Here is a 14,902-nt window from a genome sequence, read left to right as displayed (position 1 = left end):
GAAGCAAATTAACGTATCTTACTAAGAGTGATAATTTTTCTAACTCATCTTCCTTTCCCTGGAGATTTAAACACAAAACAGAAGCAGTTACAGAAGCAGTATTAAGGGCTGATACATTTTTTTTTTTTTTTTTTTTTGCAGTGAAATTAAACAATTAAGCTTTAATTCACCAGACCAGAAAAACCATCAACCCTAGTGCATTACGTATTCTATGTTCGACTGGGCCAGCAGAGCGGCTCCCCCAAGGGAGGGGGCCGAGGCACTGCTGAAAACATTTCCCATCGGCCGGCTACAGAACAGTGACAAATCGGATGGATTTCTCCCCCAAAGATCAATTGTCTCCACTTGAATCTACCTTTTTAGTTGGTAAACGTCCCGTTAATGTTTGTAAGAAACTTGACGTCTCTGTGTGCGAAGACATGCGATTACAACTCCGATCCATCGCCTATGGGGTGAAGATGAATGAATGAGGACAAAACATTAAAGTGGGCTGTGGGTGACTCTGCAGCTCAAGGACAATGCACAACTTGAAATACTTGTCAGTAATATGGTTTAATTTTTGTTGTCAAAAACCAGCCTTTTTTTTTTTTTCTTCCCAGTCTGCTATCCACCATCTTGAGCTGCTTCAAACAGACTGATAACAATGTATAAAAAAAAAGTTCAAATGTCTCCAATGGATTAAAAAAAGGTTTAAGGAAATGGGGGTATTTTTATGGAACTATATAGAGCTATTGCTGCAAAGAATGAAACTTTCATAGTTGTAGTCTGTAAACATGCACATATCCATTTAGAAAAAAACAACCAAAAAAAACTTATTTTGAAAGCAACATACTTCTCAATGGTCACAGAAAAAAAAACATTTAAATGATTCTGCCCAATCAAAACCAAAAAAGTTTGGAGGGATTTGCTTTTTATTTTTATTTTTTTATTTTTTGGGGGCACAGTCAATATCCTACAAATTCTCGCATTGGGAATAGCATGCAATATTGTTTAGACCATTTGTAATGCAAACCAAGAGACGGATTTGGGAAGATTAAGTTAACTTTTCTTCCGAGATCCAAGACAGTTGAGATGTATGTTCCATGTCATGCAGTATCTAAAAGCAGCAGGCAACTAGGATTAAATAAGTGATTTCAACTATTTCAACTAAGTTACTACCAATTTCATCCTTTGCAACATATTCCAAATTAAAATGTATCTTTGCTTTGGGTTCTTAATCTTTCAGGGTTTATTTATCTTTTGGTTTAAATTCGGCTTTAGTCTATCACCATTTTTATTAGTCGGTGTTCCGGAGAGATGACAAGATACTAAATATTTATGGAAGTGGTAAGATGATCAGAGACTTGAGATCACAATGGAAAAGCGTGGTTTTGCAGATCGGAGTGAGAACAAGCCCGCCGGTCAGGCGCTAACCCTAACGACCACCCAGACTCCAGAAGCAGCATCCACGGAAATGTAGGCAGGAGTGGGGGAGGGGAGCGGTGGAGAGGGACATCACTGGGACGCTTGGCGGTATTCATGCATGCAGGTGGGGGAAGGGGGGAATGTGCTAATTAAAAAAAATCATGAACTTTCCAAAATTGAGAAAAGCAAGCCACTGAAACCATAGTATGGACTAAAAAGTAACGTTCTAGAGGGAAATATCAGCAGCCAATAAAGAAACCTCCGATGCCGTAGACACCACCTGTGTTGACTCTGCACTTGGACTGGGGTTGGATCCCCATGGGGCAGCCTTTGGACCACCAGTGTTAACCCAGGAATTGGAGCGGTCTAAGCCCTAAGCATATAATAGAAAGCAGTTGGGAGAGGAAAGAAAGATTACATGTTGCATGCTGTAGAGTATTCTTAAAGAAATCCAGTCTTTTAAGAATTAATGTGCTCAATGCAAACATGTCTTTCATTAGTACTGTTAAAGGAACCCATATTTTAGGCACTTTTGTCAAGTATTTTACTATTTATATCCTTCTATTACATAAGACACTATAAAATTTTTTTCAATAGCACACGTGGAATAATATTTTTTAAAAGTTCTCAATTTTTCTTTATGAAAAAAAAAAAAAAAAAACAATCTGAGACACCAGTGACTGAAGCTTGATTTTTCAAATGGGTGGGACCTAAGCAATATAAAATGAGGGTTCAAAGTGTATGTGTAGGGGATGAAGCTGGCAGGGCCAAGGGGCATAAAAGTGCTGAACAAGGATATTCTAGTTCCTACTAAGTCCACAACATGGTGACCACTTCCACACAGGAAGCTGCCCTTTTCGAAGCTATCCTGCCTGTTCATTTGCTTCTGTTCTCTCCTGGGTATAAAAAAGTGCTTCTTTGTAGTCTTGCCTTTCAATAGAGTCCTGTCCTCTCTTTTTGGAAGCTCTCCATTCCCCTTCCAAAGAGCTGACCAAGATGGCCCCCTCGTGGCCCAGCCCAGCCTCCTTCTCTCCGCTCCTGCCTCTCCTGGGCCCCACAGACTCTGAAGGCCGTCAGCCCTCCCTGGAGCCAGGCAGGAGCGGAGCGGGGTGCACAGGTAGGCCAGGGCATGAGGAAGAAGTCCTCAGAGCGCCTTCTCTTCTCCCGGGCCCGTCCCCAGCCCTCCGGCCCAGCCGGTCGGAATGCCTGGTGAGGTCGGCCGAGAAGAGAAAGCCTGAGGAGTGAAACGAGCCTATGTTTGGCTGATCTTGTTGTGATACATCTACATAGTGTATGTCATCTCCTCCCGTAAAATGCAGGCACTTATGCCCAGCCCGGGGCCTGGCACACAGGAGGCAATTAATAAATGCTTGTGGATTGATTGTTGCCATAAAGATGTTGGCTTGGGTTCATATTTACGATGGCTTTGATAAAATTCATTAATACCTGACTAAAGTCTTCTATCCAAGCTATGTGAATAAGGGAAAAGATTTTTGCTCCTCAGCAATGAATTTGAAATACGTAAATCACAGATAACAAGTGATATTCTTGGTGACACAAGGCCAACAGGTGCCTCCTTAATAAATGTTTTTTGATTGTTTGAAAAAGCCCACATTTCCATGGCCTAAATCCCCACACTGGGGAACCCCTTGGAGAAGTGTACAAACACTCACAAAGTGGCTCCAACCAAAAGGGTGTCACGATGACTTTGCTAAATATTCTATAACCAAAGGGCACTACAAAGTGGCAAAATCCTATGACATCGCCCACTTATAAAACTTGCTTCACTTAGGCTAGACCAATGACGACATTCAGCAGGGAAGGTCCGTGTCTAACATGTTTATTCCTCAACTATCACTTGAATTAAGGATGAAATAATTCAGAAATACTATTTCTTGTCCTAACATCTTATAATCCTTACATAGGAAAATCTTGAGCAAATAATGCTCCATGACGCCTTAACGGTCACCTGATGCAAGTTTCATAGAAATTCAGAGCATCCCACTTAGAATACGCTGCCTTGGGTTTGGTAGCAAAAAAATCCTTTGGAGCCAGGGGTCAGATTTACTTTCTGAGAGAACACCACTTTCAAGTTTAGAAGAGAAATTCAGTCTTAGATACAGTCTGTTTCCTGGGACGTAAACCAGAAAGAACCCAAAAAGAGCTCATTTCATTTCTGGCTTTTCTCTATGTATGTCATACATTCACGAATCTGTGGTCCCCCACAAGCATAATGGGGAAGAATCTGTGCTTCCCCTCAGGTACCTCACAAAAGGCAAAATTGCCTAATTAAAAAGCTATCTAAACTATATAAATATGTATACATATATTGAATTTAACATATACTTTAACATATTTAACATGTATGGGACTACCTGCCATCTAGGGGAAGAGGTAGAGGGAAGGAGGGGATACGTTGGAACAGAAATTTTTGCAAGGGTTGGTGCTGAAGAATTACCCATGCAGATGTTTTGTCTATAATATAATAATAATAAAATATATATATATATTAATATTATGTATTATATATTAATAATATATAATAATAATAATAAAAAAGAAACAGATCATTATATTCTTGGAGTTCTACTTTAATGTTGATTTTGTAAAAATATCTAGGTTAAATATTTTGCCTCACATTTCTGATTAAGAAATTACAGGTCAGTTTAAAATTGACCAGCGTGCAAGAGCGGATCACGAAGGCTGGCTGGAGAAAGGATTGCTATCTCAGTGTGGAAATAACAGCTCTGAAGCTTCTCCAGCCACACAAGCTGAAGGTCCCATAAACAAGCTTTAATGCTTCCTACCTATTTATTAATTCCTCTGAATGGGATTTGTGAGAAGTAGTAGGGCTTCCCTAGGTCAGTCCCCCCTTGGACACTCAGAGGCAGAGTTCCAGAAAACGCTCTAAAACCCTCCAGTACAGGGCAGAGGCCTTTCAGCATCAGGAGAGGGGGGATTCCCCCTCAAAATCAGACTTCCCATAATGGTATTATTCCCTAGAGCAATGCAATCATGCTATTTCCCAAGTAAAGGTGACCCAAGGGACAAAGAAAGCCAAAAAGCCAGGCCTGGCTGGGGAGAGCCCATCTCAATTCAATGCAATCCAACAAGCATTTATTAACCAAAATAAATTTCTCTCCAATGGTCACAGCTTTTTCTGGAGGATAAGAGTGCCTTGGTCTTAGGCTCAGAGTTGGTGCGGACACAGGACTAGGGCCAGCTGTGTGGTCTGCCCGACAGCTTTTAAATTAGAAATGAGAGATGGAACTAAAATACAAAAAATTGCTTGGAAGATTTTGCTTTGCGTTAGATTTACTTCAGAGTTCCTGGTCCGGATGACTGGGACTTGGAGAACAGCTCTGAGCTGTAGTCTGTTATTGTCCCAAAGTACGTGAGATAGTTCATACAGGGATTTTTACTATTAATGTAAATAAATCATCTACTCAGAGAACAATACTTAGACATGATTTTTAGCTATTTGCCACTCCACAGAACCCCAGAAATAAGACTATAAACAACTGGACATTTCCCCCCACGCCCTTCGCACTATTCATAAAATGTAAACAAAATTCATGGAAATAGCCGTCAGCTTACCTTGCTGCCAATGATTGAGCGCACTTCATCATCGGGAGATGTAGGAGTTCCACATATATCGGGGTTGCTGTTACTGAGGCTCCGGGAGCGATTTAAGTGAAGGCTGGCTGGTCTCACGGCAGATCGAGCCATTGTGGCATAGTGCACGGACCCTCCCAAACCCCCGGGCCCTTCAGGGGTTCACAAAATAGTACATAATCACACAAATGGAAATCCATCAGAAAAGGCTTAGGACCCCAGTGAGATTGGCTCAATTTTTACCCCTTCCCTCACACTCCAGCAGGAAGACGAATTACCTCTGCATCTAAGGGAAGACCCCAAGATGGAGAGAAGGAAAAACAGAGATCCTCCAACTCTTGAGACAAACAGGCACTGGGCAGAGAGTCTGTAGCTTCGCCTCTTGGGCAGAGCCACAGACACGGGAGGATGCCCCACGGCTGCACACCCGTGACTGCCCACTATCCCCAAAGTCTCTCGGTTGGAGGATGGGCAGAGCATCTTCCCAACTGCAGGCCCCGTCCCAGCCAGCAGGGAATCCTTTTATCTACACAACCAGCTGAGAAGACTTCTCTAAGACTTGCTGCTGCAAAGATCCCCGCCTCCCCTCCCCCCCCTTTTAAAGTTAGATTTCAAGGAAAATAAAAAGGCTGTCAAAAGAGCCCATTTCCCTGGTTTAAAATGAGACCTAAGAAGTTCTTTCTGGCTAAAGAGACTAAAATTTGCTGACTCGGGAGCTGCCAATATGAAGCCCACTTAATTACATAGCACTGGCCCTCAGGAGCTCACACCCCACAGACCATAATTACTGGGACCCAGGGGCCTGGGGTACAACACCCCCTTTTCCGGGAGCCCAAGGAGCTTTGGTGAAAGGCAAACAACAAATTCAGAGAGGCCGATGAGACCTGAGTAAGCAATTGAGCCTCTCTCACCCAGGATCAGGGGGCATAAAACCCACAGATGTGAAGTCCTGGGTATGGACAGCAAGACCCACTGTCCCGCCTCTGGGCCCACCACACAGGCAGCCCACCCACCCGAGAACGGCAGCTCACGCCAAGCTCACTCTGCCACCGGCGCCAAAGAATCAAGTACCTGGTGACGGCGAGTTGGGGTAGGTATTGGGCAGGCGAAACACGTAATAAATGTACGAAGTCAGAAGGCTGTTCCGGCCATGCTGGTCCTGGTTCCCTTCCAGGTTTTTGTGCAGTCGATTAACAATGGAGGCCATGGCTTCAAAAGAGGCCTGTCCAAGGTTCACTTGAGAAGACAAGGAGGAAAGCTTGTGTTAAGGGGTGGAATCTGTGCCCGTCGGCCTCGAGGGGGCAGGGGAGCAAGAGAGAGAACCCTGACATCAGGGGCAAGGACAGTCCCGAGGCTTTTCTCGACAGACCAGCCATTCTGACCGGAAACACACCGCCCCAGCAGGCACCTTCGTGCATTAAGTGCCTATTGTGCCGGGCCCAGGCTAAGCGCTGGGGAGCTCCCAGCAGATAGATTTCGATAATCCCAAGTACAGGCTCCCACAGCCACTGAGGCACGAAGACCAAGGGATCCCTCCTGGGTCTCTGAACACAGAACATCCGTTTCATCTGAAAGAGGAAACTGAAAAATCTAAAGTCTCAGAACTCACTTCAAGGAGCAATCACTACCAGTTGCCAAAATGATGCACATTTTAATAAGAATCTCAGCAGCCAAGGAGGGAGACTGGCACTGAACAAGAACCTCCTTCCATGACAAGATTTGGGCTCGAGCCAGCGCTTTAAGGTTTCTAAAGCACTTTGCGCACGTCCACCGCTTCTTACAGATGAGAGAACCATGAGAGGCAGAACCTAAACTGAGGCTTCCCAATCCCCAGCCTGGTACTGTAGCCACGGCCCGAGCTGTCATCACAACCTGCCTCAGGCTCCTTATTCCCTACCGCTGCTCACCAGCTTTCTCCAGCCCCTTCAGCTCCCTCCACTCCTCCCCTGCCAAGCTGGACAAGGCTGCCCTCCCTCCTCCACTCCTGCTCTCCCACTCACTTTCTGCAGCCGGGCTTCTACACTCGTCACTTTGCTGAACCTGCTCTCTCCAAAGGTACTGGCCCATTCTAACCGTTCTGATTCTTTGTTTGTATGCTCCTGGTTTTTCTTAAAGCAGGGGCCCTCACTGTGAGGAGAGCTCCCAGTGCTCTTGTACATTTTCCATTTCTACCGGGATACTTGCAGGTTATCTCCCCATTGGATGGCTGTTTGTCCTTCATTCTTGAAGAGGTCCAGAGTGACAGCACTAAGTCAGGGCCAGAGTGCAGTGTGTCCAAATGGCTGCTCAGACCAGAACAAGCTTGTAAGGCCCTACCACTCCTTTCAAGATCTCTGAAGAACTTTGGGATCCATTGGGAGTTGGGGAGACCCTGACATAGGACCGCTCAGCACGGTGTTCCCACAACCAAGAAGGCGCTGTGCTCTGAGTGAAGCAGAATTGTAATAGTTCAAAAGAGACGCATAAATTTAGAGACATCTCCACTCCCGTTGTTCACATGGCCATGTGGCCAACCACGTGTCGGCTCAGATTTCCTTCCAATCCAGCAATGAAGAGAAGCGCTCACTATAGGCGTCAAATCTTCTGGTAGTGGTCTCGCTTTGGGACCATGACTTCTACTGGGTCTGGAAGGAATATGTCCACCATCAGTCCCACCGTGGGCCGACCATGGGCCACACCTCCATCTGTCTCATTAGATGAGGAGATCCTCAGAGGTCTATCTTTGGCTCTTCTTTGCAGCCGTGGCATCTGGTATCCAGGACACAGCAGGCACTTAATGAATGCTTGTTACCTTTTCTGTAACAGCTGACGCTTGCTGATCAGCCTCTCCCTTCCAGTCCCCTTCGCTGGATCGCCATCCATACTGTGGACATGGTAGTTTTCTAGGCCTCTTTTCTCAGTCTCTCTACTTTCTTGGGGATCTCTTTAGTTCCCACATGTTTAATTATCTTCTCAGGGTACCTCATGTTCTGCTGCTCCACTCCCAAACCACTCAAGCCCACTGGACTTTTCAAGCTAGATGTCCTGCAGATACCCCAAGTGCAGCTTGATCAGAGCAGGACTCACAGGCTTCACCCCCAAAGAAGACCCTTCATCCCTGTCCTGGGCACACCACACCTTCAGCACCACGGCCACCTCCTCACTCCATGGATCCAACCAGGTCCCAAACGTGCCCTTCCCGTGTCTACAACATCCCTTCCACTCATCACAATCTGTCTCCTCCCACAGGCACTACCTTACTCAGGCGATGAGCATTTGTTAATGCCTCCTTTCTGACTCAACCTTTCAAGTCTTATTTCAAGATGCTCCAGTTAACCAAACTCTTCTCTCTCTCTGGGTTTTCTGGTCCTAGAACAGCCTTCCTGGGCTTCTTTGCCTGGTCAGACCGATCTCATCTCTAAAACCAAAGGAAAAGCACGCCCCTCATAAGAGCTTTCCCTGATGTTCCATCAGCAGAGTTCTTCTGCCTCGAGCTTCAGAGAGCATGCTCTTATGCACCAACAGTGCATTGTTTTGTATTAAAATTACTTACCCACTTACCCTTTTCCCTCACCCCAAATCCAGAACGTAAACTGCCTCCCCTTGAGAGATGGACATAATTCTGCCTCCATGCAAGGCCTTGAAGATGTCACCGCGCATATCGGTTTGTGGGGCTCAGGCTGCCTCCCCCAGGGACTTTACCTATCTGGCCAGCGATGACGGGCGGTCGTACCACAAGAAGTATCAGTTTATCAAGCAGGAGGTGAAGAAATCGCACCACTGGCTCCAGCTGAGATGAATTCAGCGCTGAAATGCTGCTCTTCAATTCGTTTTCCAAGTTATTTTCCATGATCCTCATGTCTCCTATCCGCACTGGGAACATGTGCTCATCCAAAGCATTAACCAGAGCGAAGAACTTGTCCAAGTAAGGATCCTGCAAGAGAGAAGGTCCTAGGAGCAGGTGATCGGCACCTCCTGGCACGCCTGGCTTCTGGGAGTCCCTTCCCTAATGCCTCCCGGGATCTCAGCCTGGGGACTTGGAAGGATTGGTCAGAGAGCTGGGGAAGGAAGGGGGGGATGGGGAGAGGTCAGAGGGAAAGGGAATGCGGTCAGCCCATTGGCTGAGGAATCCTCTGGGGTGTTCAGTCTAAGACTGTGATGTGAGGAGGGCGCAGGGACAGAGCAGAGAAGGGGATGTATTCGAGAAAGCCCCAGGAACAAGGAGGATTAAGAGGGAAAGATAACGAGCTTAATTTTACAAATGTTAAATTTAAGATGTCTACAGGACATCTGGTTGGAAATTCTGAAAGGCCTTTGGAAATGAGATCTTAGGGCAGGAAAAACAGATTGAGAATCTAGAGCATGGAGATGGCAATGACAGCCACGGAAGCAGAAGAGGTCACCAGCAGGATGCAGGGAGAAGAGAAGAGAGTCCAGGACAGAAGTCGGAGGGACACCCAGGGTCAGAGGGCACGACCTTGAGGAGGATCCAGCAAAGGAGACAGAGGGGGACCAGTCAGAGAGGGAGGAGGAGAAGTAGGAGAGCCAGCGGTCAGGAACAGTGTCAGAGGCTGCAGAGAGTCAGGGAGAAGGATTTTCCGGACCTTTGGGGAGCAGGGACATTGAGATGCTGGGCTCACAAGTCAGATGACAAGGGATCGAGAAGAGGGTGAGAGGAAAGTGGGGATGCTTAGTGTAGATGAGAAACTGGATGCCGGACAGCAGAGATGGAAGGATCAAATAAGGGCTTCTGAAGATGGGCAAGACACAAGGCTGTTTGCAGAAGGGAAGGAGCCTCTGCAGAGGCTTAAGGACACGGAGAGTGGGCAGGAGACCGGAGGGATCGGCCTAGGGAAGCTGGCCCAGGGGAGACTGGAGGTCAGGCCACGACTGAGAGGAAGCCAGAGGGAGAGACAGAGAGGACAAAGGGGATACCTGGACAAGGAGGTTTCGGAATTCTTGGACATGGAGGGGGTACATTTATGGGTGATGGCAAGATCAGGAGTGTGACCACTGGGGAGGGGAGCAGGAAGAGGGAGGGAGGACATTGAGGGAGTCAGTTCGCAGACGGAAGGCCAGAGCCCTAAGGAAAGAAGGGGGGTGTCCTGGGGGTTCACAGACTGCCAGGACTCTGACTGCAGGTGTCTGTGAAGAGAACAAACTTCAAAAGAAGAAAGGGGAGAGCCTGGAAGGGGCAAAGTAGCAATGGATATCCCCCTCCTCTGCCTCCTCAGGGAGCCAAGGAAAATGAATGAAGGGAGGGCCAGTCCCGGAAAGGGTGATGAGGGAGGCTGCGTCATCAGGAGGGAGCCAGGTTTCAGAGAAGTGGGAGAGAAACAGGTTCAAGAATAGTCGGGATTCTATGGAAAAGGCAATCAGGAAGATCCATGGAAGGGCAGGGTGAAATCAGGATGAAAGTGGAGGGGGAGGGGAGCGAGGAATCAAGGAAGGGAGATGGGAAGCATCTGGGGTTCGGAGTCGGGAGGATGCGCCCTGCTGGGTGGAGGGCACCACTCCTCCACCTTCCAGAAAAGAGGCTTCCCCGCACACGGACTGGCAGTGCCCAGAGGCTGGCATGCTCTCCTGGGAATCCACAGTTCGGGGCATTCTCCCTTGGCTGTCAGTTCCCCACCCCCCTGTCCAGACCCTCTCTCCTCCTGTAAGCTCCATGAGGACGTGGACACCCTTCTGTGTGTCCCGGCACTTCCAGAGCTCATCACGGTGCCATGTGCAGGAAGGCACCACGTGTGCACTAACAAGGAGCTTCTCCTTCCCTAAGATCCTTGGTAACAGTGAGTCTTAGGAGGTACAAATGAAGTCCAAGCCTACATACTCACCTGCGTGTGGATCGAAGACACAGCCACAACTTCCACGTTAAAAACGCCCTTGTGATTATCCACCCATTTCATGCCGGGGAGCGGCACCTGTAGCAGGGGAGAAGAACACCCTCAGTCACAGTTAAAATATGCTCCACACACACAAATGCGCAAGCAGTACTCCCTCAGCATCCCACCTGTCCCCCACTCACCTCTGCACTGGTCACGCCCCAGGCCTGGCACTCCACCTCCCCTCCATCTCCGAGCTTTCTTGAATCTCTGGCTAAAAGTGCCCCCTCTGCAAAAGGCCTTTCTTCCCCACTGCCCCCCAGGTGTTTACAAGCTGTGTCCCCAGCAGAATGAAGGTTCTCTCGGATGTCTGAGAGCGAGCACTGCTTTTACCCGTTTTCTGTATTCCCAGCACATCGCTCCTTGTACACAGTCAGCACTAATGAACGTTCCTAGACTGGTCAGTGGGAAAAAGAGTTCCTGGTGTCTGTCTATCGGCTCCTTGCCACAAGGACAACTTTTTACAAAGAGGGAGGAAGTGACTGTCTCCTGTCACTCTGATGGGGAAAAGCCCACAGAAGCAAAGGGGCAGCTTTCTCTTCCAAAATGGGGGCCACCCAGATAAAATGATGCGCTCGTCTCTAAAGGAAAACAGGGAAACTCTAAGAAAAAGGACTTGCTCTTTTAGGAATAAAGGACCCGTATGGGCAGAAATGTTTGTAGCAGCTCTTTATATAGTGGCAAGGACCTGGAAACTGAGTGGATGCCCTTCAGTTGGGAATGGCTGAGTGATTCATGGCATACGCATGTAATGGAATATTACCGTTCTATTAGAAGTAATAAGTCGACTGATTTCAGAAAAGTTTAGAAAGCACTGAGGGAAGTGAGTAGAACTAAGGGAACACTATATAATAACAAGACCATGGGATGATCAATCTGTGATGGACGTGGCTCTTCTCACAATGCGGCAAATTGGGGCGATTCCAATAGATTCAGGAGGCAAATACCGTCCACATCCAGAAAGAGAGAACTTTGGAGGCTGAATGTGGACGGCAGCACAGTAACATCACCTTTTTTTTTAGTTCATTTACTTTTTCTTTCTCATGGTTTTTTCTCCTATTTGAACTGATATTTTTTTTTTACACAACATGAAAAATATGAAACTATATATAAAAGAAATAAAATGTGCATTATATCAGATTGCTTGCTGTCTCGAAAAGGGACCAGTTAAGGGAAGGAGGGAGAAAAAAATTTTGTAACACAAAAATCTTACAAAAATGAATGTTGTATTTAACATGTATTGGTCAGCCTGCCATCTGAGGGAGGTGAGGGGAAGGAGGGGAAAAATTGGAACAAAAGGTTTGGCAATTGTCAGTGCTGAAAAATTACCCATGCATATAGCTGGTAAATAAAAAGCCATATTAAAAAAAAAATGAATGTTGAATAGCATTTGCGCTCTTTCTGTTGTTCTTTGTTTGCATTTAAATTTTTCTTCCCAGGTTATTTTTACCTTCTTTCTAAATCTGATTTTTCTTGTGCAATAAAATGATTGTATAAATATGTATACCTATATTGTATCTGACATATACTTTAACATTTAACATGATGTAAGCCATCTAGGGGAGGAAAGAAGGGGAGAAGTTGGAACAGAAGTTTTTGCAAGGATCAGTAGTTGAAAAATTACCAGTGCATAGGTTTTGTCAATAAAAAGCTATAATAATAATAATAATAATAATAAAATGAATGTTGAAAATTATTTCACATGTATTTTGGAAAAATAAAATGCTACTGTGGAAAAAAGGCACCATGTACTGGCCAAACCCATCGCTGGAGACAAGTATCCATTAGGCACCTGTAGAATGCCAGGTACCATGTTATACCTTGGCAAATGTTTTCCCACTGCACCCTCCCAACAAGGTGTGCCTAGAAGGGAGTGCTCTGATTTCGGCCCTCTCTACTGAGGAGCGAAGATGAGCCTTCTCCCTTCTTGGCAGAGGAGGGGAGCAAGCTCTGCAGGTACGGAGACCGTAAGCACACAGAATCAGAACTGACAGATGGATTGCTGAACTCTTTTTCCTTCTTTAAAATAATTTAGTTCTTCATATACTAAGTAGAGAATGAGGAGAAAGGACATGAAAACAAAAAGGAGCAAAGTAAAATTTCACAAGATGAGCTCCATGTTGCCAACTGATTTCCTTTCCTCTCTGGAGGAGATACAAGTGAAGTCCACAGAAACTCACTGAGATTGTCTGCTTGGGAAGAAAGGGGAAGGTTATTGCCCTAAGGAGCAAAGGAAATCCTCACACAAATGAAATCACACGCCCTCAAAGATGACATCTCATTTTGTTTCAGAATACGACCTCCTCCAGCAAGCAGCCAAACAGAAAACTGGCCATATATTCTGTAGATTTTTACTTCTTTCTTAATGCCTTTAGTTTATGGACTTGAGAGATACTGACCTCAGGAGAGAGCACTGAGTAGGCCTGTGGTGGCTTTTCCAAGGAGACGGGCAAGCAAAACTGACCAGTCTTCAATCGTCCATTCTGAAGCATCGGGATCCACTTTAAAGAAAAGGAAACGTTATCTTAAATATCAGCCCATATTAGAAAAGACCCTATTTATATGATAGAATATTATCTAATACAAAGGAGGTCTCTTTGGGTCTGACCCTAAAAAAGTTTATTTAATGAAAAACCAAAATGATGATGCTAAGATGGCTTCTCACAGAGGAGCCTAGGATACGGTGGTCATAGATATAAGAAGACTCATGACCTTGAAAAAAAAATCTTTTCTTCTTGAAAACATTAATTATTATACCCAGTAATATATTTGCACCAAATAATAGCTTAGATTTCATAATTTATTATTATTATTATTATTATTTTTGCGCTGAGGCAATTGGGGTTAAGTGACTTGCCCAGAGTCACACAGTCAGAAAATGTTAAGTGTCTGAGGGCAGATTTGAACTCAGGTCCTCCTGACTTCAGGGCTGGTGCTCTATCCACTGTGTCACCTAGCTGCCCCAATTTCATAATTCTTATTGCATAATACTTCTTCCTGGGTGATAATTACTAGATAGAATGCACTTACCGTATAGCCGACGGGAGTCTCAAGTGGAGTATTTTGCTTCTGCTGACAGCTCACGTGATAGAAAGTAAAAAGCAGATGGTGGTGGTCAGTTAAGGTAGCAGGAAGTTTAACTTTAATTTCTTCATGGAAATCTGGGGATCTTAACAGACAAACAAAGAAGCCTCCATTAGAAGTCAGCAACACAGAACAAATGCAATGTCTACTTCAAAGTCACTCCTGGTTATTCATATAATTTATAATATTTCTATTTATATGTTGATGTTGACACAATCAAAGGACACAAAAGGAAAGACACTTTTTTTAATACAGATATTTCACTCCTAAATTTTATTTTTATAGTGTTTGGATTTCTGAAAATTAAAAAAAAAAACAAAGCACTACGATTTAAAAATTATTCCTCAATATTCCTTTCAGAAAGAGTTCAGGGAAAGACATTTTTACATAAAAGCAGCTTGGATGAGGTATGCTATCCATTCTTTTTTCTTCTGGAAGATAAGAGGCACTGTCATCCCATGATTACTGTAAACTAATTCCTTCTTCTACAATGACCGGTTAAAAGACAATAAACCCATCAGCTCTGAGGTCCTTACAGCTTAGTCTTGCTCCCAGTTGCTATGATAATCACCAACTTTCCTGCTAAGCTCCTATGATGACTGGCCTGGAGTTCTGTGTCTGAGAGGAGCAGCTTGGGATATTTTTGTAGAAAGCCTTGTTGACCTCCATGACCGTTAAGACTTCAGAATTTGGTGCAGATGCTGATGATCATAGACCTCATGTCCATAATCACTTCACTCTTTTGCTCCAGGGTTACAAGATAAGACTACTGTGGACTCAAGCAAGATTTCTGGCCCTGACTGACCAATACCCATCATGCTCCTACACAGGAAGAGCCTCTTGTTCTGCTCCTACCAAGACTTATTCCCTTTGGTTTCAGATGCTTCCATACTAGAACTGAACTGGGAACATCACTTGAGTAACTCACTAGCAAC

The 14,902-nt window shown here is 45.3% G+C and overlaps 1 protein-coding gene across 4 annotated transcripts in view; it reads right to left on the bottom strand.

Annotated features, from left to right (window-relative positions):
- DOCK7 (dedicator of cytokinesis 7) overlaps nucleotides 1-14,902 on the bottom strand; it is a 150,334-nt gene that overhangs the window by 42,719 nt on the left and 92,713 nt on the right. For 2 of the 4 annotated variants that reach the window (XM_074265760.1, XM_074265761.1), the window contains exons 17-24: nucleotides 13,914-14,052; nucleotides 13,283-13,384; nucleotides 10,836-10,922; nucleotides 8,701-8,932; nucleotides 6,091-6,255; nucleotides 5,002-5,171; nucleotides 1,685-1,777; nucleotides 356-445 (exon numbers count right to left, since the gene is read on the bottom strand). In XM_074265760.1, coding sequence (XP_074121861.1) covers nucleotides 356-445; nucleotides 1,685-1,777; nucleotides 5,002-5,171; nucleotides 6,091-6,255; nucleotides 8,701-8,932; nucleotides 10,836-10,922; nucleotides 13,283-13,384; nucleotides 13,914-14,052 — 1,078 coding nt within the window. The remainder of the gene's footprint in view (nucleotides 1-355; nucleotides 446-1,684; nucleotides 1,778-5,001; nucleotides 5,172-6,090; nucleotides 6,256-8,700; nucleotides 8,933-10,835; nucleotides 10,923-13,282; nucleotides 13,385-13,913; nucleotides 14,053-14,902) is intronic. The other 2 variants (XM_074265762.1, XM_074265763.1) reach the window with 1 other exon arrangement.

The sequence above is a fragment of the Sminthopsis crassicaudata genome, chromosome 4 (genome assembly GCF_048593235.1).
Source record: "Sminthopsis crassicaudata isolate SCR6 chromosome 4, ASM4859323v1, whole genome shotgun sequence".
NCBI lineage: Eukaryota > Metazoa > Chordata > Mammalia > Dasyuromorphia > Dasyuridae > Sminthopsis > Sminthopsis crassicaudata.
The sequence above is the reverse complement of the archived record's forward strand: the minus strand, read 5'-3'. Positions and strand labels throughout refer to the sequence as shown.